This window comes from Artibeus jamaicensis, unplaced genomic scaffold (genome assembly GCF_021234435.1).
Source record: "Artibeus jamaicensis isolate MK-2021 breed Jamaican fruit bat unplaced genomic scaffold, CSHL_Jam_final contig_519, whole genome shotgun sequence".
Lineage (NCBI taxonomy): Eukaryota > Metazoa > Chordata > Mammalia > Chiroptera > Phyllostomidae > Artibeus > Artibeus jamaicensis.
This window is the reverse complement of record NW_026521871.1, coordinates 19849687-19874992: the sequence shown is the minus strand read 5'-3', so window position 1 is coordinate 19874992 and position 25306 is coordinate 19849687. Positions and strand designations below refer to the sequence as shown.

At 34.8% G+C, this 25306-nt stretch overlaps 1 protein-coding gene across 5 annotated transcripts in view; it reads right to left on the bottom strand.

The window, feature by feature from the left end:
* PPARG (peroxisome proliferator activated receptor gamma) overlaps positions 1–25306 on the bottom strand; it is a 147030-nt gene that overhangs the window by 33146 nt on the left and 88578 nt on the right. For 4 of the 5 annotated variants that reach the window (XM_037139322.2, XM_037139323.2, XM_037139324.2 and 1 more), the window contains 3 exons: positions 19222–19449; positions 17670–17839; positions 7763–7901 (listed from right to left, as the gene is read on the bottom strand). In XM_037139322.2, the coding sequence (XP_036995217.2) occupies positions 7763–7901; positions 17670–17839; positions 19222–19441 (529 nt within the window). In that variant the 5' untranslated portion in view covers positions 19442–19449. Of the gene's footprint in view, positions 1–7762; positions 7902–17669; positions 17840–19221; positions 19450–25306 lie in introns of those variants that run through there. The other variant, XM_037139325.2, reaches the window with a different exon arrangement.

The window sequence follows — 25306 nt, the reverse complement described above, 5'->3', positions numbered from 1 at the left end:
AGTTTTTATAAGTTGAAGTTCCTCCCAAAGGCTAAAAGCTTATAAACAAATTTTCTGTATCACTCGATGCTCATGCTGCAAATTAGGTTCAATGAACTGTCAGTGTAACTAATTATATAGGTGATTTAAGCATGTTTTACATAGCACAGTTTCAACAAAAGGAATGTGAAATATATCTCATTTGGTGTGACTAAATTTGCATAAAACATGGAAATCTGAAAATGTAAATACCAGTTTTTATTTGCACGCATTTTTTAAGGGAGAAAAAGCTGATTTTATTTGAAAAAGCTGATTTTATTTTGTTGCCTTTGAATCCCATTAATAACACTAACCTACCTCATGTGAGGTGATAATATAAGGCACAGAAAGTGTTTAGCACGGTGCCTGGCACATAGTAATGCTTAATAAGTACAGCTTTTATTATTTGTGGATAAAGTGGTCTAGAGAAACTGTGGTTGCTGTGGGCTACCTGTATGGTAGATATGGCACACTAACCTAGATCCTTTCCCACAGGTAAAGAACAAAACCCTCCAGGTAAAGAACAAAACCTGAAAACCTAATCCCTCTGTCTATCTACCTGTCTGTCTATCTACCCATCCATCTATCTATTCAACCATCTCTATCTCTCTTTTTTTAAATTGTTTAGGAAATGGTGTTTTTTAATGAAGTAATTCTTGAACCGCAGTGAATCTGAGAATCAAGATGAGGGAGGAATTCTCTCTTTGGGCTGCTGTTTTCCATAAAACTGAAGTTCAGTTTCCATAAAGCTGAAGTTTAGAAATAGAAGATGAACGTTCTAAACTGGGGACCAGAAATATAAAGGCCGATGTGCTCATATACAGACACATTTTCCAAATCTTCTAACACTACTAATTAATTTTAAAAGAGAAGGAAAATGCTCCATGTATCACTGAGTGAGAACTTTCAGCCTCTCTGGAAGGCAATGGAATTAACCCGGCACTTGAGGTAGTCAGGCTACTTTCTAGTTTCAGCTTGTGAAGAACTGTCTAAGTGGCTTTTCTTGTCTGGTCTTCAATTGCTCTATTTATGAAGAATGAGGGACTTGGAAAAGAAGATTTCTAAATATCCCTTCCTTTAGTTCTAAATTTAGCTATAAAATCCTACAAATCTCTATGACATAGGGCTGGGGAACATGCTATGCTGTCTCTTTTTTAAAGCACATTTGTCTAGCCTGAGTCCCTGAGAAAATGAAAGATATTCTGTGTGTTCTACAGATCTAGCACATGTTACACTGAGCAATTTCCAGGATACTGGCATTCAGTGTCATATTTGGGATAATCACCTACAGATAATTCATGTAACTTTTTTTAAAATTGTCAATATCAGAATCACTATGCACTCTACAGGAAGAATAGGTTTGGTAGAGACTTGTTAATTTCTGGTGAAAGTATATTAGCATACTTTTATGTAATACACTTTTACTGAACTTAGTGGAGCTAACTAGTAGCATATGACAGATTCAGCATTGTGTGTTAGCACTAATTTCTTGAACACAAAAACTCCAAGCCCATGGAATATTTAGGTATCCTGCTCTTTGAATCTTAGAAACAATTAATGTTCCTTAATGACAATTAATGACATGTTTGAAAAACACCTAATTGTAGGAACATCAATGATAAGTGCTACTTAATTATAAAGATAAAACAGATTTTCAAAATAAATCAAAAGAAGATAGAAGAATGAAATAAATTTTATTAAAAATAGTTTTGTCTTTCAACGTCTAAGGGGTGAATTTTTAATGATATCAAGCTTTTGACAATTAGTAAGGTTATGTTTCATAGTCAGTTTCCCCACTTTTAACATGTTTATTTTGCAAAAGCCTTATCATGTAAATAAGTCTTATACAACACTATTGCTTTTCATATAGCTTTTGCCAAGTAAATTATGTTTTTCCACCTCTCTTTCTTGAGGAAAAAAACCCTTGTGCATTTTGAGGTTTTACAGAATTTGGCAATCTAATAACTATAATTTTCTAGGTCCTCTAAAGCAAAACAAGGAGCAGCCTGAACACCAGTATTATTTTTATGCAGGGATAACATTTTTCAAACTATTTTAGAGAACATTTAAACATTTGCCTAGGTTTCCTTCCAAAGTAGAGATAAACAAAACACCACTGCCTCATTTGCTGATTCAATCTGATTCCTTTAAGTCTTACTTGACACCATTGAATTCATTCATTGAATGCCTATTTGATACAAAACACTGTGCTAGACAGACTGGATGGGGTAGGGGGTGGTCAAGGATGAAGAGAACATGTCTAATAGAAGAGATCCTAAATATATACACAGATTATTCTTTCTCTCATGTACCCCTCTTTACTAGTTCCTTCCTTTTCACCTAAGCAGAGGTTTAAGGTTGTGATCCTAGTGTACCGCCCCCAGTCCCCCCGCTTCATGCTATTTTTTTCCTCCCCCATTGAAGTTATTGGAAGAGTAGGCCTCCCTCTCCATCTGCATTTGTCACTTACTATTTACTTCCTAACCCACTGCAATCTAGCTTTTGCCTCATTTAAATTTACCAAAGCTTTGCCCTTAGAAGTCCCTCATTCTTTTTTCACAGACAGATCTGGGGGCCTCTTCTAAGCTCTTCTACTTGTGCTCTCCAGCACTCTCTTAATGCTGCCCTTAATGCTGCTGATATTCTCCACCCTCTTTTCATGATGGTTTCTGCTTTTCTGGTTCTCCTCTCTGCATGCTATTTTCCATACCTCCTGCCTTCACTTGTGTTCTGTTCTTCCTAGTTTGATCTTCTCTCTAACTCACAAGATGTGCCAGCTACTCCTGCCTTCTCTTTACTGAGATCTGGATCCTTATTTTTCACTCCTTCCTAGATTCCTTTCTACATGGATGTTGGCTATCCCACAAACACTTTAACTACAATATATAAATGAACTTTTCATTTCCCCCTTCTAAACTGTCTCCTCGTCCTGTTTTCCTTTTCTGGTTAATTCATTTTATCAGCCAAACTAGACACCTCGAATAGTCTTGACAATCTCTCTCCCTGAAGACATTTACCTTCATTGGTCATTGTTCTGATATTTCTCTCAATTCCATTTCTTCTCACTCATGCCAATGTCTTAGTTCATAACATATCATTGGAGTTCTCGTAAATTTCCCTGATTCCTCCCCTGCCCTCAGCTTTATTTATCCTTTTTACTGTTGTCTATAGTAGTTTGGTTTTTGTTAGCAGATATGATCACTACCTTGCTTTATAAGGCACAGTAGCCAGAGGGGAGGGGTGAGGAGGATAACGGGGAAAAGAAGAGGAAGGGTAGCCAAGGAACATGTATAAAGGACCATGGACAAAGGCAATGGGGGTGGGGTAGGGGAGAGTGGTGGAGGGGAAAATGGGGACAACTGTAGTTGAACAATGATTAAAAAAAAAAGAAAAAAAGCACAATAAAATGTTAAAGAAATGTACGAAACAGGAGAAGAGGGAAAATGGGGAATTAAAAGTCTTATGAAAGAGAAGACATTTGAGCCGAGCCTTGAATACCAGGTATTTTTTTTTTTTTTAAATAGGGAACTGAAGGACATAGTACACAGAGGCCCACAGGCATTTTCCAGGAAGAGCAAAGAACACAGTTTGTCTGAAATTTACGTGGAAATGAGCAGCAGTGGGATAAAGTGGTGGCGACTAGACTGTAAATGACCACGAAGGCCAGGCAGGTCTGAGTAACATACCTGCTATGTGCATTAGGACTTTTTACTCTGTTATATTTTCCTAAAAGTTAACATTTGGGGAATTTTCCTTGATATCACAAAGAAGACTAAAAAAAAAGAATAACATGTTGAAGTTTAAATTTATTTGCCATTGATATTTTTCTTTTTTGCAATATACACCAGAGCTTCTGTTTACAATGAAGAAAGGAACTACCTTCAAAATGCTGAGTGCCACAAAAATTTGTGAAACCACTTTTCTGAATTTTTATGAAGCCACTGAGAAATTATTTTTAAGTTGTCAGCCTTTTTTAAAAACTAAAAAAACCCCATCATTTATATAATAGGACATCCTAATCAGCAAAGCTAAGGTTTCGCTAATTTTTATATTTATAAAAAACATAATTTTTATTCAAATCTCAATGGCCTAGGGAAAAACCTAGCTGAATGAGTCATAATTAACATAATTCAATTCTTCTCTACATCAGATCATTTTTTTCTGCAGAGCCAACACTTACTATTTTATTATTTACTTCATACACAAAAAGCATCTCTGAATATGAAATATTGACTAGTCAAAATTCTTAATAACTAAATTATCTCATTAAAAATAAAAGGGTACATTTAAAAATATGATTAATTCGGAGATTTTGACAGCAGGACTTGAAAACAAAACTGACACTTTAAAAACCTATAAAAATGTGTAAGTGCCCATTTGACTGAAGAGGCAACATTAATCTATGAAAGTATTTTTATCAAGATTCTGTAGATACCTGCTTTATTAATTCAAAACATAAAACAAATAGTAGCTGATGTAATAATCCCTTAGTAAATTAATTCTGGGTAGCCTAGGAAGTCAGCTCTTTAATTCCACTTTACTTGTCTTTGGAGCCTTCCTCTAAAGATGTCTGGACAGGGTATTGGGCTGACCATGCTTGAGATGATTCAAGAAGACTTTGGAGCAATCAGCGGGATTGGCCCATGGCCTAAAAATGACGGATTATTAAATGACCAAAATCATGGCAATATGTGTTTATCTTGATAATTACTGAAAAACAAAAAATTTCTTCCAAAGTACATCAATCCAACAATTGGGTGCTTTTTCTAGCCAATGCTGAAAATGGGTATTTGAGAAACAGTTAGGTTTCTAATTGGAAAAATGCTGAAATCATGTCTTTCTACGATGTTTAGGCTACACGTCACAATCAAAATGCATCATTATGCAATCGTCAAATGTATTGCCCTATGTTAGTGAGCAATTGATCAGAACATACAGAAGACATGATTCAAGCATATGAATTACATTTTTATGGTACCAAATCATATAGGTGGAGACTTTTAAATTCAGGTGACTGACAGGTATCAGTTGCCTAAATATTTGGGAAGACTGTGACATTGTCTGTAAGATATGAAATAATTAGTTGAAAATTTACGTGAGGTAGTTTGTTTGACTTACATAGCATCATAGATTTTTCAAAGCTAAAAGAACTTAGCAATTGCTGACTTCAGTGATTTTCCAACAACATTTGCCAGCGCCTTAGGGTTTCTTGAAGGTTTCTTTAGAAGTGTCCTTCAAAGCTGGGAGTGTGTAGTTAACATAGAAGCTAAATGCAGAGAATGGACTACACAGAGACAAGGAACAAATATAAAAGTAACACAGAAAGAAGCAAATTTACTTCGGGGGAATGTTCATTTCTTCTTGTGCATAATGAAAACAGTGAGGTGCTGATTTTGGTATAATGCTAGATGCCTCTTTATTAAGTTGGTGGGTTATTACATTGAGGACCACTCACACAAAACATTAACAAAGAGGTACTGTGTATTGATGGAAATCTCATTATAGTTGGCCTCACACTGGCCAAAGCAATTAATTTTAAATAGTTACCATGATCTCCTAGAAAACTTTGTATTTAAAAATGGTTCCTTCATCAGGAAAACAGGCAAAACTAATCAAAATCTAGTTGTTGAGTTCCCTTTCTTTTTAAAAAAAATTTATTTGAGTTCCCTTTCTTATGTGTAGGTTAAATGGATGTTTTCTTCTCTCTGCAGCAAACACATTACCATAAACACCTCTGGGAAGGGATTCTCTTAGTCATGTTTGCACTCCTGTAAGTGTTAAACTGTATAAGCCTTTGATGCCATGATGTTTAATTCCTTATTTTAAATAGTCACAAGATGTCCAAAGATGACCTTACTCAGTTCATAATAGCTTTCTTTGACTTTTCTGAGAAAAGAAAATTATATCCTCAATACCATAGGTTGGGCTTTAAATATTATTTGCCTATAAACAATAAGAAATAGGAGATATATTTTACATGAATATGTACAAGCAACATAAATGTAAAATATATTTCATCAATGTAAAAAGTGACAATTTTTAAGGACAAAAAATAAATAGCATTAAAAGCAGAACTGGCATGTTTTTCAAGGCAGTCTTATAGATAATGACCTCAAATAAAGATTTCTTCATAAAGATAAATGAAGTTTATTGCAATTTGATTTCATCACCTAATATACAACCCTTGGCTTGAAAACATGCCCTATGTTTATGAGGTCTGAAATAAAAAGAAAATGGATGACATTAAACTAGCAAATTATTTTGCAATCAATGATTACAGTTATATACTGCTACACAGCAGATGCATTAACTGTTGAGGAAAGTTAGACCATATTTCCTTCCTGTCTACTACAGCTAATAGATCTACTCATAATGCATTCTTGTCTTTAGAGGAAATGACCCATTTAATGATAAGAATATAATTTTAAAACTATTTTTAAAGAGTAGAGTATCAACTAATTAGTGATTCCCAAATATCTTGATGTCTACTGCGAAAACAAAACATCAGCATAATGAGCAAAACTTTAATTTTCACAGATGCTTTGGAGTCCTTATAGATGAAGACTGATTTAAAGATTCCATGGATAGATGGAACAGACTGACAGCTGTCAGAAGGGAAAGGAGAGGGGTACTGGATAAAGAAAGGAAGGGATTAGCCAAAGAACATATATACATGACCCACAGACCCAGACAACAATGTGGTGAAAGCCAGAGGGAAGAGGGGGAGGTAGGTGAAGGCGAAGGGTGTGAAAATAGGGACAGCTGTAAGAGTGTAAACAAAACACAGTAAAAAAAAAAAAGAGGGAGAGTGAGATTATCCTGGTACCAGATCAGTTTTGAGAGAGATGAAGGCAAAAGAAAGAAAAACCAGGACATCCAATGAAATGAGACTTTGGATTCAATTTGATCATGTTCGCATTTTACGTTTCTTGAGCCCATAATGAGTTTTTAAAGAACTGACTAATACTTGAAAAATATAATATCATTACATCAAAATTTGTTTTATAATCTAGTTAATTAGTCAGAGCTAAACAGAAATCAAGAACTACTTCTTCAAACAGGCCTATCTTTCAGGACTTTGTTGAGTTAGCTCTACAGTTCATGAAGACATGGGTCTTCTCAGGTCTTCTACATTATTCTCATTAGGTTAACACTCCATAAGCTTGATTTTAGATATGGGTTTTAAAAGTAGAAAGTTTTATTCTCTTATCTTTCTGCAAACACTGAAGTTTTGTGAAACTTTAAAATATTTCTTTATTCACAAGTTTGTATGCTGCTCAAAGTCAAGACTACTGCTATAGCTACAATCATCTTTGCATAATAAATAGAAAAAATATATAAATCTAAATTCTGATAAGCCACCTAGAGTTCCATATCCAGATATCTGCAAAATTATTATATTTAAATTAGAAAGAAACTATTGATATAATCTGTTTATTATGCTATTAATGCAACATAAAATATAATCACAAATATATTTGTTTTAAAGTATTATAGTTATTTCCATCACCTCCCAGATTTTCAAGTCTTTATTCTGATCATGGCACATGCCCAACCACAGAGAAGATTCCTCATTAACAGCTTAAAAACTCTGACCTAAATGAGAAATGCTTTGTCAGTATGCAATATTCTGAAATCTGGCATTCTGTGGAATAACTGCATGTTTTCATCAATGGCCTTTACGTTTACTGATCTGGCAGCCATAATGAAATAATACACTACGTGGAGCTAAGCATTCACTTACCATTATGAGACATCCCCACAGCAAGGCATTTCTGAAACCGACAGTACTGACATTTATTTCTACTTTTTTTGTGGATCCGACAGTTAAGATCACACCTATCATAAATAAGCTTCAATCTGATTGTTCTCCGGAAGAAACCCTGCAAAGAGATAATAAAGAAAAAAGCAAATTATAAGTCTTTGTGATGCACTGAAGCAGCAATGTATGGTGAAAGGCACACTGGTCTGGGTACCAGAAGAGGCAGGTGGTTCACACAGTCCTGGCACTGGTGACTTTAGGCAAGTCACTTAACCTGTCTGGAACTGCATAAGGATTTCCAGTGTCCTGTTTTAGCTCTTAGAAAGTGACTACATCCAACTAATGTCATTCAATGTATTTTGGCTTTACATTTGGATTTCAGCATGCTCTAAAAAGTACAAATAAAACATCAATTAATCAGTTCAGTATCTCTGCAAACTATTCCAAGAGCGTGCCAAACCCTTATAATTGCACTAAGCAGTTTGGCAAAGTTATAATCATTTCATCGTAATACATGGTCAGGACCAATAAAAATCCACATGTGGATAATTTTTTGGAATTCTCTGTTGCATAATATCCTGCAAAATTGGTTTCATTTATTTGTGCAGCTGAAAGTGCATGTGTTCCATAACTGTTGTAGCCTACAAACAAAAAGAAATAATAGAAAATAGCACGAGCCCTGTCTGGTGTAACTCAGTGGACTGACCACTGGCCTATGAACTGAAGGGTCACCAGTTTAATTCCCGATCAGGGCACATGCCTGGGTTGCAGGCCAGGTCCCCAGTTGGTGGCATGCAAGAGGCAACCAATCCATGTTTCTTTTGCTCATTGATGTTTCTCTCCCTCTCTTTTTCCCTCCTTTCCCATCTCTTTGAAAATAAAATCTTTAAAAATAAATAAAAATTTAAAAAAGAAAATATGATAAGTAATAAATAGGTCCTAAGAAAATCAACTGTTATCTCAAAATAGCAAATACATCAATTTGATGCTTACTGAATACTGCTATATTTATATTTTTTTGGAAAGACTTGGAAAAAATTCTGGAAAAAGTCAGAAATGTTTTCTAACTCCACTTTTTTCTTCAGAGTACTCCTGTTCATTTCTATTGTGTTCATTTTAATGAAACTCAGTTCTCCATTCTTCCAAATTCATCTCATTCTGTTTGGTACAAAAAGGACTGAATTAGTGTTGATTCTGCCACTGATGTCATTTGACTTTCTCCACATTTCCATCTTGAACCCTAGACAAGTATGTTCCACTGCTTACTTGATATCCTCACTTGGAAATCTAATAGCCATCTTGAACCCAGCATATTCTACACTAAAATCCTGAACTTACCCCAAACTTACTTCACCTCAGCTTTTCCATTTCAATTTATGCAACTCCATCCTCCCACGTGCTCAAGCCAAAATCCTTGAAGTCACCCTTGATTTCTTTGTCTCATGTGGAAAGCTCTTTCTCTAAATATACACTTGCCTGTTTCCTTCACTGCCTTCAAGTTTTTGCTAACCTCAACTTCTCAGTGAAGCTTATCTACCTTATTTAACACTGTGGCCTGTCCTTGCCCCCAGTTTTCCTCGGGAAATATTGATCGTTATTTGCCCTTGTTTTTCTTTTTTCCCTCAATAGATTTAGGACTTTCTAGCATACAATATAATTTACTTACTATATTTGTGTTTATTTTCTTGCCCCTCTCCCAATGCACAACTAAAACTGTGAGCTCTATGGGGCCAGGGATGGTATCATATACCCCTGGATGTAACCCAGACACCGACGATAGTTCTCCATTAAAATCTGCTGAATAAACACATATGTCACTTAACTTCTCTACTGGGTCTCACCTGTTCTATGTGTAAAGTAAGGAGGCAGTTCCATTTCTGATATTCTGTGATCCTAAACTGTAACTGCTGTCTTACAAGGCCATTGGCATACTTTTATTTTCAATATTATTTTATTAATATTAATTACAAACATGTAGAAAATACATATAATTATAACAAGATAATTATCACACATGAGCCTGTTATCCAACTCAAGATTTAAAATCATGACCAGAATACTTATGTATTCTTCTCTTATTCAACTCCTGCACTTGTGTGACCCTGATGGTTATCATTCTGAATTTTGTGTTTATCATTTCCTTGACTTTTAAGAAAATATAGTTTTATCACACAATATGTAAAACTAAATAATACGTTGTTATGATTTTGGGGGGGCTTTATTAAATGCTACCATACTTCATGTCTTTTTAAGGGATTTTCATTTAAAAAATTTAGTATTAGGTTTCTAAAATTTATCCACTTTCTTGTGAGAAGCTATGATTTATTCATTTTCACAACTGTATAATATTCTATTATATAACTATGACACAATTTATTAATTTGTTCTCTCATGTTGATGTATGTTTGAATTCTTACCAATTTTTTTTATTATAAATAGTGCTTTTATAAATGTTTTTTGTTTTATAATGCACATATATAAAAGTTCCCCTAGAAGTACAGTTTCTGGATTATACAATATTTGAATGTTAAGTTTACAAGACAATGCCAAATTGTTTTCCTAAGTGTTTATACCAATTTTCACTCCCACTACTAGCTTATGGAAGTTACATTCTCTCCAACACTTGGTATCATAGGCACCTTAATTTTTGACAAGCTAGTATGTGTAAAATAGAATCGAAGTAGAACCTTAATTTGTGTTTCTCTGATTTTTCATTTCCCAGTTTTCCAGTGGACTGTCTTTTTTCTTAAAATTGAATTGTAGGTAATCTTATACTCTAGATATGAGCCCACTGTTTTATGTAAGTGTTGCAAATGTCTTCTCCTGCCTATGGCTTACTATCCTTGAAATTTATTATTTGTTTTTTGCTTTTTAACCTATAAACATTTTCATTTCACGCTCAGTGTTGAAAGATATAGGGCACTAAAAAAACGAAAGATATAGTGTACTCAGTTATTTTCTATTTCACTTTGAATTCTATTATCTTTGTGCTTCCACTGCTGCTGAGAGGTCTGTTGTCAATCAACTTTGAAGGTGTTTTTGTCTTTTCTCTTGGTTGCTTTTACATACTCTCTTTGTCTTTAGTATTCTGCAATTTTTACTGCAGTGTTTAAACATGAATTTCTTTTTATTCATCTTCTTGGGCATGCTGTTTTCCACATTATGGTTGTACATATTCATAAGTTTAGACACTCTAACTAGATAAGTGTTAGACTTTCTTATTCTATCCTTCTCTTTTATATTTTCTATCTTCTTGTAATTAAGTACTCTCTAATACTGATCGCAAAAGTCAACATCAAAACAGCCATCAATTAAGATCACAGAAATACATAATTACAGTGGCAAAAATTCATCCATGAGAACAGTTCTGTACATAACTCTTCTATTCATTAGTGAAGAAGACATAATTTTTTAATATTAAAAAAATTTATTAATCCTTCAAGAACTAAAAGAGGCTTCAAATTCTAGCAGATTATGGATAGGACATATTCTTTGAGACACTGTGAGTCTCATTCTCAGCAGTTTCTTTGCATTTATTTTCCAGTTCAGTAACATTTTTTTTGCTGTGTGCAGTATGCTATCTAACTCTACCATTGACTTTTTAATTTCAATAATTACATATTTTTTACTTTTAGAAGTTTCACTTGGTTTATTTCCCAAATCGACATGCTCATTCCTGATGGTCTATTGTTGCTTATTGATTGCTGTGATTCTGCCCTCTCTTTAAAAAATATATACAGCTGTTCTATCTGTATCTGCCAATCCAATCCCAATATCTGCTTTCCCAATATCCCCTTGGTAGGGACCGAGGGGTCTGAATTCAGTTTTATTTCTGATAAATGTCATTCAATTCAATTGCTTTCTATGTGCTTACTGATGTTTTATTTTGAACTCATTTCCTGACCTTAAACTATGGGAATCCTACAAAGTCTAAACTAGGAATTCTTTCCTCCAAAAAGAATTTGAAAATGCTTCTGTTGGAAGGCAGGGGTGCCACTGACTTAAGACTATTTTAGATTCCCTTGAGAATCTGGGCTTAATTCAAAGTTCCCTTTCACTGATGTCTCCAAAACTGCTACAGGCACCTGCATTTGAAGCAATACTGCACCTGAGTACTCCTATGGGCATTTGTTATGAGGGAAACCCCACCCTTCCAAGTGCTTGCAGCTCACAGCTCAAGACCTAGGATTTGTTTGTTTTGTAATTGTTGGTTGTTTGGAGAGTTTTCCCTACCTTTTGTGAGACGAGAAATATCTCAAAAAATATGTCCTATGTAGGATCTGCTGGAAGTCAAAGCCTCCTTAATTCCTGAAGGGTTCTAAGGACCTTTGAATACTAAAGATTTTTTTCACTCATTAAAAGAACACTAATAACTAACAGCAAAGACAACTGTTCTCACTGATAAATGTTGGTGGGATACTTCATTTTGATTTTCACCATTGTGATCATATGTGTTTTAAATTCCCTCACTGGTTTTCACTTTTTCAAACTAATTTTAGTGGTTGAAAATGTTCCTTGACTAGTTGACAATGAGGCAGGTCCCAGAGTACTCAATTTATTTGGCATGGCTGGAGAAGAAGGTTTTTGATAAGAGAATTATGTTAAATTTAACCCTTATGCAAATTTTTGTTTGGACTCATGATGTCTTTCAAAGTATATTACATTATTTTTGTTATGATTCAGGATCTTTTAATGTTAAAGGATGGACAGTCTTTCTTAATATCATTTATGTACTATACAGCTACATAAAACCTTGAACTGAACAATATGTACAGACTCCAGGACACTGCTTGGAACTTTGATTATTTTCCTAAACACTAACTTCATGATAACCAATGGTTTTTTGCCATTTGATGTTTTTAAGAAATCTAGCTGCACAGCAAAGGAAATCATCAACAAAATAAAAAGACAATTCACAGAATGGGAGAACGTATTCATCAATATATCTGATAAGAGGTTAATATCCAAAATTTATAAAGTACTTACAAAACTCAACACCAAAAAACCAAATAATCCAAATAAAAATTGGGAAAAGGACCTGAATAGACACTTCTCCAAAGAGGACATATAGATGGCCAATAGACATAAGAAAAGATACTCAACGTTACTAATCATCAGAGAAATGCAAATTAAAACCACAGTAAGATATCACCTACACCTGTCAGAACAGCTATAAACAATAAATCAAGAAGTAACAAGTGCTGGTGGGGATGTGGAGAAAGGGGAATCCTTTTGCACTGTTGGTGGGAATGCAGATTGGTGCAGCCACTGTGGCAAGCAGTATGGAGATACCTCAAAAAATTAAAAATGGATCTGTTTTTTGACCCAGTGATCTCACTTCTGGGGATATTTCTAAAGGAACCCAAAAGACTAATTTGAAAGAACATAAGCACCCTTATGTTCATTGCAGCATTATTTATAATTGCCAAGATATGGAAGGAGCCCAAGTGTCCATCAGTAGATGAGTGGATAAAACAACTATGGGGCAGTTACACAACAGAATTCTGCTTGGCTGTAAAAAAGAATATTTTACCCTTTGCTACAGCATGGATGGACCTGGAGAAACTTATACTAAGTGAAATAAGCCAGTCAGAGAAAGACAAATATCATATGATTTCACTCGTATGTGGAATCTAATGAACAAATTGAACTAACAAGCACAACAGAGACAGACTCACAGATGGAGAGTAGATGACAGCTAGTTCAGGGTGGTGGTGGTGGTTAGGGTGTGGAGGGATTGAGCATAAAGGAAAAAGCACTCATGGACATGGACAGCAGTATGGTGATTACTGGGGTGAGGCGGGGGTTATAAGGTAACTAAATGGTAATAAAATACAATAAAGATTAAATTTAAAAAGAAATCTAGCAAGGAAGATATAAAGCCATTACTAAGTGTCTTTCTGTAAAATATTTATTCATTTGAAGAATGATGCAGGCTTCTACAAAGTTTTTTCATATTACTCATAAAGAAACACTCTTATTATTTCAGGATCCACAAAACAATGTGCAGTTTCAACAACTTACTGTCATAATTATCATGAAGTCTCCAATTTCTCCTTAATTGCTTGACTTTTAACAAAACTCCATGTGTGTGTGTGTGTGTGATGTGATCTAAGAATGGTGTTAAGTTTACAATGAGATTAAAGCCCTGTGCTGGCTGGCCTGCGTGCATCTTTCCTATAAAATGTATGGCACACAGAAGCTGAACCAATGAGCTACCTTTGGCAGGTAGAAATATACAAAAAACTCTTCCTGGAGTAGTGTTTTATGTAGAAATATAAAAATAGGTTATACTGTATTATATGATGAATTATATTTACTTCTATCTTTAGGTAAATCTATGGTTCTAAAGTAATCTTTCACTAAAGATGCAAAAATATGATGAAACCTAATAGAGAAAAAAATACTGGTAAGTGTCCAAATTGTAACCAAAAAAATTGTCAGCTTTGCAAGCTCTAAGGTATTTATATCTTTCAGTAGCTAAAGGTTGTATTTTACCCAAGTCTGCAATATTAATATACCCAAGAACCTGTCACTATTTTACTCTAATCTAAATCCAACTTTTTAATTCCTGTTTGAATTTTGGCAAGGATCACTAATGTAAATCTGTTCCATTGGTATTGTGAAATTGCTTAAGAAAACCTACTAACAGCTATCTTAAGCACTATAACTATCCTTTTCAATCCATATATTAGTCTGCAGGTTTGTGGTCAACTATATTTTAATCATTGGTATGTATAGCCTATATTATACCACAAAATGGCAAACATTAAATGGCCAAAGCACCTTCCAGAAAAACATGCAGATGAGTCAAACACACTGACTTTCTTGGCTTATCACTGAGTACTGTTGACAAGCTAAGGAGCTATTTTGATTACTGACAGCCACCAGTCTAATGAAGCTGCACTGTGTGGCAGCAGATTTGTTTAGTTCCAGAGTGGCAAGGAATGAGCATTTTATTTCTTCAGCCTCAGTGGCTTATAACAGTGGTTTTCAAACTTTTTGGTCTCAGGACCTCTTACTTTCCTAAAAATTATTTAGGACTGCAAAGAACATTAGTTTATGTGGGCTATCTTTATGGTATTTACCAGAATTAGAAGTTAAAATTGAGAAATTTTTATGTGTAAGAACATACAGGCAAATATTTTATTAGCCATCAGAGCTGTCTTGTCATTCCATGCCATGTAGCTTCTAGAACATTCCACTTTATACTCCTGAGTCAATGAAAGTGAAAATGGTAAATAAAAACAGAGTATTATGAAAATAATTTCAATCTCATAGTTGCTTTGAAAGTGTCTTAGGGACCCCTAAAAGTCTCCAGACCACATTTTGAGAACTGTTAACTTGTAGAAGACAAATTATATTATTCCACTAACATTTTGCTTATTCTTATCTTTAAAGTGAGTAGATGTCTATTTTCCCTCCCAAGGTTAGCATAACCTTTATATTTTAGTTTAGGAAGCCTGTAATTCATATTTGGATGACTTGTAAGTTACTGAATACAATACTCTAAATTTTCATCTATTTTTTTGTTGTTTTTCTGTGGTAGGTTAAGAACTCTTCTGTATTTTTCAGGTTTTATTAAGAGTTTACTCTCTGTCTCTGCCTTAAAACCGTTTTTGTTCCTAACTTAAAGGTACAGGGATTTTCTCCTCCCTCTTCTTTCCTTTCTTCTTTTTTATTGCTACCTTTCTTCTTTGCTTGCTTTTATCTTCAAAGTTTTTGTGCCTTCGGAAAGTAGCCTTTATCACTATAACCAACTACTGACAATATTTCTGTCTGTCAAATTTTAGCTATTCTCAGTAATGTTAACTCTCCGCAAATGTATGACTAATAGAAACATGGTCAAACTATTTAAACTTTCTAGTTTTCTAAGTGCTGTACCGGTCCATAAAAACAATAATTTATTGTGGAAACTTAACCAATCATACTGTTTTTAATTATTCATCAATATAAATTACCAAGATGACCAAAATTAAATGGGTTCTTGAGGTATTTCTGAGTATTTATCAACAACTTACTAAAAACTGTATAAATCTAATGCAGTAAAATGACATTTTTTATTACTCATTGAGATCTTAAATAACTAACTATGCATAATTATTTCATGTAAGACCGCAGATATTTTAGTTTGGTTTTAATCACAAAATCAATGGGTTTAAATGTTTTAAATGAAAGCATCCATTGCCGGGCATTTTTCAAGCAGTAATTTTAGAATTTTAGAACTTAGAGATGAGTAAGACCTTGGATAGCTAATCTAACAAAGTTGTTTTACACATATGATGACTTAAGGGCTAAAGTGTTTATGTGATTGACTAGTGACTTTGGGCAAGTGGCCCGAGTGACTATTAGCTTGCCTCTTTTTCACTTTATCAGGCTGCCTCAGAGAAATAAACTCTTTGAACTGCAAAGATTTTAGAGATCATCTAATTCAACTTATTCAACTAATTCAACTATTTATTTATTTTTTTATCCTCACCTGAGGACTTTTTTTTTCATTGCTTTTAGAGACAGAAGAAGGGAGAGAGGAAGGAAGAGTGAGAAACATTGATTACCTCCCATATGTGCCCAGACCAGGGACTGAACCCACAGCTTAGGCCTGTGCCCTGACCAGGAATCAAACCCACAATTTTTTGGTTATGGGATGGTGTACCAAGCAACCAAGCCTCACCAGCTACAGCTCAACACCATCATTTTATAGACGTAAAAACTTAGGCAGAATGTGGTTAAAAATGATATATACAAAAGCATCTTGCACAATATCTGCATGGTAGAAATTCAATAAATATTAATTTCCTTTTTTGGCCCACAATCTAGTCAGGAAGCCAGATATTCTAATGCCTACCTACCAACTGCTATATACCTTTATTCTTAATAAAAAGCCCAACTGAGGACTAAATGTGATATATAATATAAGCAGTGTTTATTTTATAAGATACATATTTTATAATTATTTTTTATATTTGTAAAATATACAAAATTTATAAATTATATTCATAAAAATTATAAAAACTAAACCTTTATTTTATAAGGTAAATATGATTTATTCTAAGCCCTGGAGCATATAACAGAAACTATTCTATTACTATTTTATTCACTTAGTATATTGAAATTAATTATTTTAAAAGACTACATATTAAAATATGAGTAGATTAACATTTTCTTAATACTCAGGCAAAATATTACTAAATGTTTGAACTTTCCAAAATGCCTCTTTTTGGAAAGAAAAAAAAAGGTGAGGAGAAAAAGTATCTCCTTTCCAAAATAGTTATATCTCTTTCCCTGTCCATAAGAATAAGAAAATTGAGTACTGGTTTAGGAGTCATAGAGACAGGTTCTAGTCCTAGCTCTGACGTTTACTAATGGATGACCATGAGTCTCATTAATTCATCATTCCTACATCTGTTCGTGGCCATAAATGAGTTCAAATTTATAGGGCTGTTCTAAGGCTCAAATGAAGACTCTCTGTCTGTCTGTCTGTCTATCTATCTATCTATTAAACCTGTCAAATCTTACATGTGTAAAATATTACATAGTACAGTGAAAAAACTCCTGGAAGAATCAGGAACTCTGGGTTCTGGGCCAGCTCATCAGTATCTTGCCTCGATACCTAGATCAAGTCACTTAAAAATAATAAAACTGCAAGATACGAGGGTTAAATTAGATCAGTGTCTCATAGGTCCAATTTAGAGGGAACAAAGTGAGATAAAGTAACCCTGCTTTTATTAATTTTCTTTGGTTTTCAAATACTATATCATCTAAATAATGATTTAAAAAATTTTTTTTTGGCAATTTCATTTCTATTCCTTGCCATGAGCTTGCAACAGGAAATGAAAAAATAGGTAGATTTTCAGCACATTTTTGAAGAAGGAGAAAAATTATTTTTTACCTTGCACCCTTCACAAGCATGTACTCCATAGTGAAACCCAGAAGCTTTATCTCCACAGACACGGCATTCAATTGCCATGAGGGAGTTGGTAGGCTCTTCATGAGTCTTATTATACAGCTGCGTCTTTTCAGAATAATAAGGTGGGGATGCAGGCTCCACTTTGATTGCACCTGTGTACAGAAAAATGTGAGCAGGTCATTGTTACATGAAAAACAATGCTAAAAAGACAATAGGGGAAGTACTATAGAATGCTTTAATGCCACACTTATTAGTTAAGTGTGGTAGCACTATGGAACATGCAAAGACACGGAAAAAAACCACAGGCCTTGTAATCACAGACAAGTCACAACCCCTCTGAACTTCACCTGTATAAATAAAACAGGTAAGCGAGTTAATCCTGTGGTTCTATGACCCTCCAATACCCCGTTATACTAAAGCTCTAACACACAACATATAGTATTTATTAGTATAGTGGTTATTTATAGTAACCATAATTAAGGTTATTTTATTACATAATGTGCTGTATTTGGCATTTTCACAATACTAAATTGTGTATTTTAATTTAAATGTTGTGTTTTAGAAGTATTTTAAAACTCTTGCAAAAGAAACACAGAAGGAACACTCCCATGAAAAGGTAACGGGAAGACCAACTTGAAGGTACATGAAAATAAGAGACCAGGTTACCATCAGTGTTGAGTCAGAAAAGGTGGTTTGTAAAATGATCTTTGATGGAGAGTAAAACAACCTATGGAAATTAAGCACTACCTTTCCATTGGTTAGGGTCAGAGCTATTATATTTCCGTATTAGGCTTTAACTGAAAACCACACACATAAATATAACCAAGTTTAGTATTTATCTAAAGAAAACTAGAAATACAGGAAGTTCTTATTGTCAACTAATAGTTACCAATTACATAGCTGGTGGCTTTGGAAAACCAGCATATCAGTACACAAAGAGATAAAAATCAAGGAAATAGCATCATAGAAATTTATTTTATCTTGAAAAGTGCAGTTTAGTTTTTCTTGGTCTGATGTTTCAGTGTGAAGTGAGTTAATTACATGAAAATTAATCAATAAACTGTCAAAATTTAAATTTGTGCTTAAACAGTTTTTAGTAAGCTTCTTAAATGGCAGAATTAGAAAAACTGGATTATAATTTAGCAGTTTATTGTTGATAAGGTAGCAAACTGTTACTTAATAACTTACAAGTGGCCAAAAGAGTTTTAAGTTTGAGTGATGGACTCTTACTCAGCCTGAGCTACACCTGGCAATATAATCATGCTGAACAATGCTCCTCAGAAGAAGTAAGAAAAGAAAAAAAGGAGAGAGACAGGAAGAAGGGAAAAAAGGAGAGGATAATCTGGGGTATTTATACATTGTTTTCCTTTCTGGCATATCATAAATACTTAATATTTCATTGATAAATAGATGACTAAGTGAATGGTAAGTGTCTTCTCTATATAGTTTTAGTGTCTGGAGCACTTACTCCAGTGTCATTGAGATTAGTCTAATGCTGGCTTAGTAGTCTTAAAAATGAAAATAAACAACTTACTTTGGTACTCTTGGAGCTTCAGGTCATACTTATAATCAGCAACCATTGGGTCAGCTCTTGCAAAAGGAATGTCTTCATAGTGTGGAGCAGAAATGCTGGAGAAATCAACGGTGGTGAAGGGCTTGATGTCAAAGGCATGGGAGTGGTCATCCATTACAGAAAGATCCACGGAGCTGATTCCAAAGTTGGTGGGCCAAAATGGCATCTCTGTGTCAACCATGGTAATTTCTGAAATGTAAAAACGAACAGCTATGAAGTTGGTGCTAGAGGATAGAGCAATCCTCTACAGATATGCAGAAAGGGAACTGAAACAATGTTTGGTAAAGGGATTTCATCTAGGTTATCACAATGAGAGAAGAGAACATAACCATCTTTTCAGTGCTGCCCAGATGGTTTTACTAAAAGAAGGAAGACTGCTTGTAAAAGTAATGTTGAGGCAGTTCTTATTATCTTTTATAGAAGATTATCAGTCAAGTTTGTTAATGACTTTTAAGAGTATGGAGTTATGGGACAATTCTACTTTCTCCATATTAGATATCCTAAAAACTTTTCTCTTTAAGATAAAAAATTTGTTTCTCCGTTCATATTAATAATGTTTTCGTATGACAGAAAAGTTGGGATGTGTATATATACATATACACATACATGTATATATGACTGCTCATCATATACACGTGTGTGTGCAGATGCACACACACATATTTTATCCTCACCTAGGGACATTTTCCCCCATTCCTTTTAGAGAGAGAGGGAGCAGGGGAGTGAGAGAGAGAGAGAGAGGGAGAAACATCAGTGTAAGAGAGAAACATCAATCGTTTGCCTTCTTGTACCTTCTTATACACACCTCAATGGGGATGGAACGCAAAACCTGAGTATGTGCCCTGACCAGGAATCAAACCCACGACCTTCTGGTCCATGGGATAATGCTCCAACCAACTGAGCCATGCTGGCCAGGGTAAAAAGTTGATATATTAAATTTATATAAGGATTTATTATTTAACCGTACTGTAAAACCATTTTTTTTCTTAAGGTCACTGATTAGATTCCCAGTCAGGGTACATGCCTAGATGTGGGCCAGGTCCCCAGCTGGGGGCATGTGAAGCAACTAATCACACATTGATGTTTCTCTCCCTCTCTTTCTCCCTCCCTTCTCCTTTCTCCAAAAATAAATAAATAAAATGTTTTTCTTAAAGAAAATATTTCTTCTGTGCTATGAAAATACCCAAATATGTTTTCTTTGCATACAGCTTTCCTTAAAAAGGAGAAGGTATTCCCCACATTGAGAACAGAGAGGTTAGAGTATGTGAAAACATTTGATTATCAATGAGGAAATGTTAAAATGAGAATCTAGCCCAGAATTAATTTTAAACCACCCCAAGACAAAACAGAAATGGAAACAAAAAAACATAAAAAAACAAAGGTAAGAACACTGGTACAGATTCTAAGGCCACAGAATAATTGCTTTATGAATTTCCTGCTTAAGATTGTACATGCCACATGAATTTTTCTAAATGTGATTTGTGGTCACAGTAAGTGAAATAAAACCCTGAGAGATTTTGGTTCTAAGTATTTAATGTGGACCTGTGTGTGACTGAAGTGGGTAGACTTTAGACTTTTATGCAATAAGAACCTTTCTGACTTGGTTTACCTGAAAGCAGCTGACTATTAAAGTGGTGCCAAAAGCACAGTCACAGTATATTAAATGTCACCTCTTTGGTCAAAAATGTCAGTAGAGAGGCATGGGAATTTGAGATTATGGAAATTGAAGGCAAAAAGTGAATTGCTCATAAATTCTAGGGCACCTGAAAACATATGTTTATCTGTCTTTTTTGTAATGAATATTCTAATATCCCAGCAAAGGGCTTGACTGATGTGTTCATTAAACATTTATTTATTAAATGCTAAATGAATTGATGAAATTTTAGTGTGATGCAGGGAAGGGAGAAAGAAAACTAGTATTTATTGACTACCTCCCACATTGCAGACACACTCTTTTATTCCATGAAACTCAAAATATTAACACCACTTTAGAGGTAAGGAGGCCAGGACTTGAGAAGTAGAGACTTGCCCAGGGTCCAACAGCCACTAAGTAGAGACAAACTCAAGACTGATCCAGAAACCGTGTTTTTTCACTGATAAAAATGTTTTATGGAGGAAGGGCTGTTCTCCTAGGGGTATCTGGGAATGGGTCTCTTGTATTTTCTCAGCAAGCAGAGAGCTAAGGAATTTACTCTCGAAGGCTGATTTATTTTATTTTATTATTTTTTATTTTATTTAGTTATTTTTCAAGTACAGTTTTTTGTCTATTTCTCCCATCCCAGCTTCCCCCACCCCATGCTCCCCACCTCCCTCCCATTTCCACCCCACTTAGTTCTCATCCCTGTGTCCTTCCTATTTGTTCCTCCAAACCCCTCCCCTTTTTCCCCCTTAAATTCCCTTCCCTCTCCCCTCTGGTTACTGTCCCCTTGTTCTCTATTTTTTGCATGAGGGTAAAGATTCCAGCTGTGGTCTTCACAAGAAAAACAAAGTGCCTTGAACACACAAATAAGGAGACTAGTCCTATAAATGTGCTTCAGTGGTTCCAAGAGGATTCATTAGGTACTGTTTGAGTCCACATGTCTGAATATCTACGTAAGTAAGTACCCAAACAACCTTAAGTTATCTATGTTACAGTGTAAATACTACACACCAAAAAGAGGAATGTGCATTGGTGATAGCTTAAAGGTCACATGGGTCTCAATGACAGCCAGAAAAAAGTTTGTGTTCTCAATGACAGGGGCACACACTGAACTGAATTCTTAGTCTCAAAATACATCTAAACCTGTGCAACCCAGATCACTACATTTACTTTGCCCATCTTGTCAGCCGGTTTATTTCACATTTTTCTAGGTATAAATTACTTTCATGTCAAAATATACCTCTCTTGTTTCAACTGTAATATCCATAAAAGTTGGTTACCAACTATGTGTCACTGTGCTTATTGTAAACAAAATAAAGTTTCACTAAGTGACTTAAAGGTAGTGTATATGCCTCTGTATGAGGACTGGGAAATTAAAATAAGGATGCAAAAAATATCTGTGTTGCAAGAAAAATTGATTGCTCATCATTTTACTGGTTTAATTTTGTTCTGCTTCACTTTTAACATGACTTCAATGACTCTGTCAACTAAAGCCATGTTTCTTTTTTTTAAGATTTTATTTATTTATCTTTAGAGGGGAAGGAAAGGAAAGAGGAAGAGAAATATCAATGTGTGGTTGCCTCTCATGCACTGGCCTGCAACCCAGGCATGTGCCCTGACTGGGAATCAAACTGTGATCTTTTGGTTCGCAGGCCTGCGCTCAATCCACTGAGCTACACCAGCCAGGACAAAGCCATGCTTCTTAATACAAAAATCATATCCTTACAGGCCATCAATTTCATTGATGTTTTGGGGGAAATTTTAATTTTAAAATAGCCATTTATGTGTAAATGAATCGAATTCATGTGATTTTAAAGATATAATATGAAACTCCTAAAATTATACTTGTAGTATATTTAAGGGCCCAAAGGATATGATTTTTAAAAAATAATACTTTATTTTTTAAGTGGTTTTAGGTTTACATAAAAATTGAGCAGTAAGTACAGAGCTCCCATATACCCTTTCCCCTTTCTCCCACACCTTAAAAACACACAATTTCCTCTATTATTAACTTGGATGTCCCCTATTATTAACACTTGCATTAGTGTGGCACGCTTGCTACAAATTGATGAACCAGTATTAATACATAATTATTAACTAAAGTCCATAGTTTACATTAGGGTTTACTTTTTGTGTTGTACATTCTATGGGATTTGATAAAAGCATAATGCCATGTACCCACCACTACAGTATCATACAGAAGAGCTTCATTGTCCTAAACATTCTCTGTGCTCCACCTATTCATCCCTGGCCCCAAGAATGCTATGTTTTTGCCATAATCTTGTATTGGGAGCACACTGGTGGGAAAGCAGGAGAAGCTCTGAGCTACACAGCAAATTAAACTACCCTGGCATGGCATTCGAGTCTCTCCCTGGCACAGCCCTTACTCGCTTTTCCCACTAGTGATCTTTTCCACTATTGATCCAATCCTCATTCCCATTCTTGGCATAGTCTGTGCTTAGGCATATCCTCTTCTGAACAGGTTAAATATATTCTACATTTTCTAGTCTGTTCATCTTTGTTTGTGCTGAGGCTGCTCTATTTTCTTCCCATCCCTCATTTCTACACATCACAATCCCATGAGTCTTTCCAACAGTAGTGGAAAATCCTACAACAGTCCAAATGCTACTTCCTCCATGAAACCTTCCATGAATTCTCCAACTTAAAAATACTCTCCATTCTCTGTGTTCCCACAACATTTTGTACTTCTCTCTTAACTCTGATTTAATTATTTGGATAAATATCTCTGCCATTCAATTTCAAGTACTAGAGCAAAAGGACAGACAATGTCTTATTATTTTGTTTTCCCTTTAGTACTTATGCACAGTTGTTTATTAAATACTTGCCAACTGAATGATATTTTATAGAGAAGGGTAGAATAAGTATCCATTTTTCTATGAAAAATGGAAAAAATAAAGATACTTTCTCAGTGGTTTAGTTTTGCTAAGACTTAAGCTCCACAGAAAAGATGGTGATATTCTATACCATAAATAAAATCCAGTTTAAGCTATAACCCCTCCCCTTGACAACTGTATACTCAGTTTTTATATTTTGATAATTGCAGAAGGAAGATTAGGATCCTACATAAATTTTTATTCCCATGTATAAAAGACAAAGTAAGGAAGAAAAACAGCTTGCCTCTTCATCTCTATGATAACATACTATTCAAATACATATTTTCCCTTCACCCTTTACCTTCTCCCTATCCTCTTATTCTAGGACATCTTGACCTAAACAGGTCAAGACTTCATGGACCATGTTTACTGGGAGGCACAGTGGTTCCCTAGACATTTTATTTTATTTTGTCTTGAAGATGGGTCCAGGGAGCCTGCTTCTAATTTTGTCTCTAGAAAACATAAGCTACTGTTTCTGCCAAGCTGTAAGTTGAGTAGGAGCTTTTTGTTATTCCGTGCAATTACCCATGAAAGAACAAATGAAGCAAATATTAGCATGAACAACAGCTCTTCTCAGGGAAAAGTAGTAGAGTCTTAACTTTCCAGCTGGGTGACAGGAGTGTGCTGCATTAAGGTATATCTATCAATGTCACAACCTTTAGTGTGTTTCTGTTAGGCAGACATCTCTAGGCAGATATTGTGAGGAAGGACATGAATATGTGCTCTTTATCTTAGACCTTCAAACTTGGCTTTAAACTCTATTATAGTCAGTGAGCAGCCTTCGCACAACATTTGTACAATGTACTTCAAACAAAAATTCAACCAACATGAACAAATAAAGTAACTTCTTTAATCTTTCTTTTTTAAGATTTAAAAAATTTATTTTAGACAGAGGAGAAGGGAGAAAGAAAGAGAGGGAGAAACAGAGGGAGAGAAACATCAAAGCATGGTTGCCTCTCAGGTACCAGTTACTGGGGACCTGACTTGGCCTGCAACCCAGGTATGTGCCCTGACTGGGAATCGAACCAGTGACCCTTTGGTTTGCAGGCCAGCGCTCAATCCACTGAACCACACCAGCCAGGGCTCTAATCTTATAGGCATAATTATTTGAGAGTATGAAAGTGGGTCAGAAAAGATGTTAAATCATTAAACCAAGCACTGGAACTACACAATTTACCTTTGAGGTTTTACATGACCTCTTACGAAAAGAAAAATTTTATTAGAATATTTGGGGAAATGTTGCATGTCTTTAAAAATTACATTAGCTAATATTAATAGAACCCTAAATCTTTGTATTGTGCCAAATACAACATTTAGATTATCCCATTTAATCTTCTAAACATTCCTGTGAGGCAGGTACACTTATAATTCTCCTTAAAGAACAGGAAACTGAGGCAAAGATATGGAAGTAAGCAATTTGTTTAAGAACACACAATTACACAATATTAGAGCTGGGTTATCTACCCAGAGGGTCTAAAACTCCATAGGCTGCACACTTAACTTTCTAAACTGA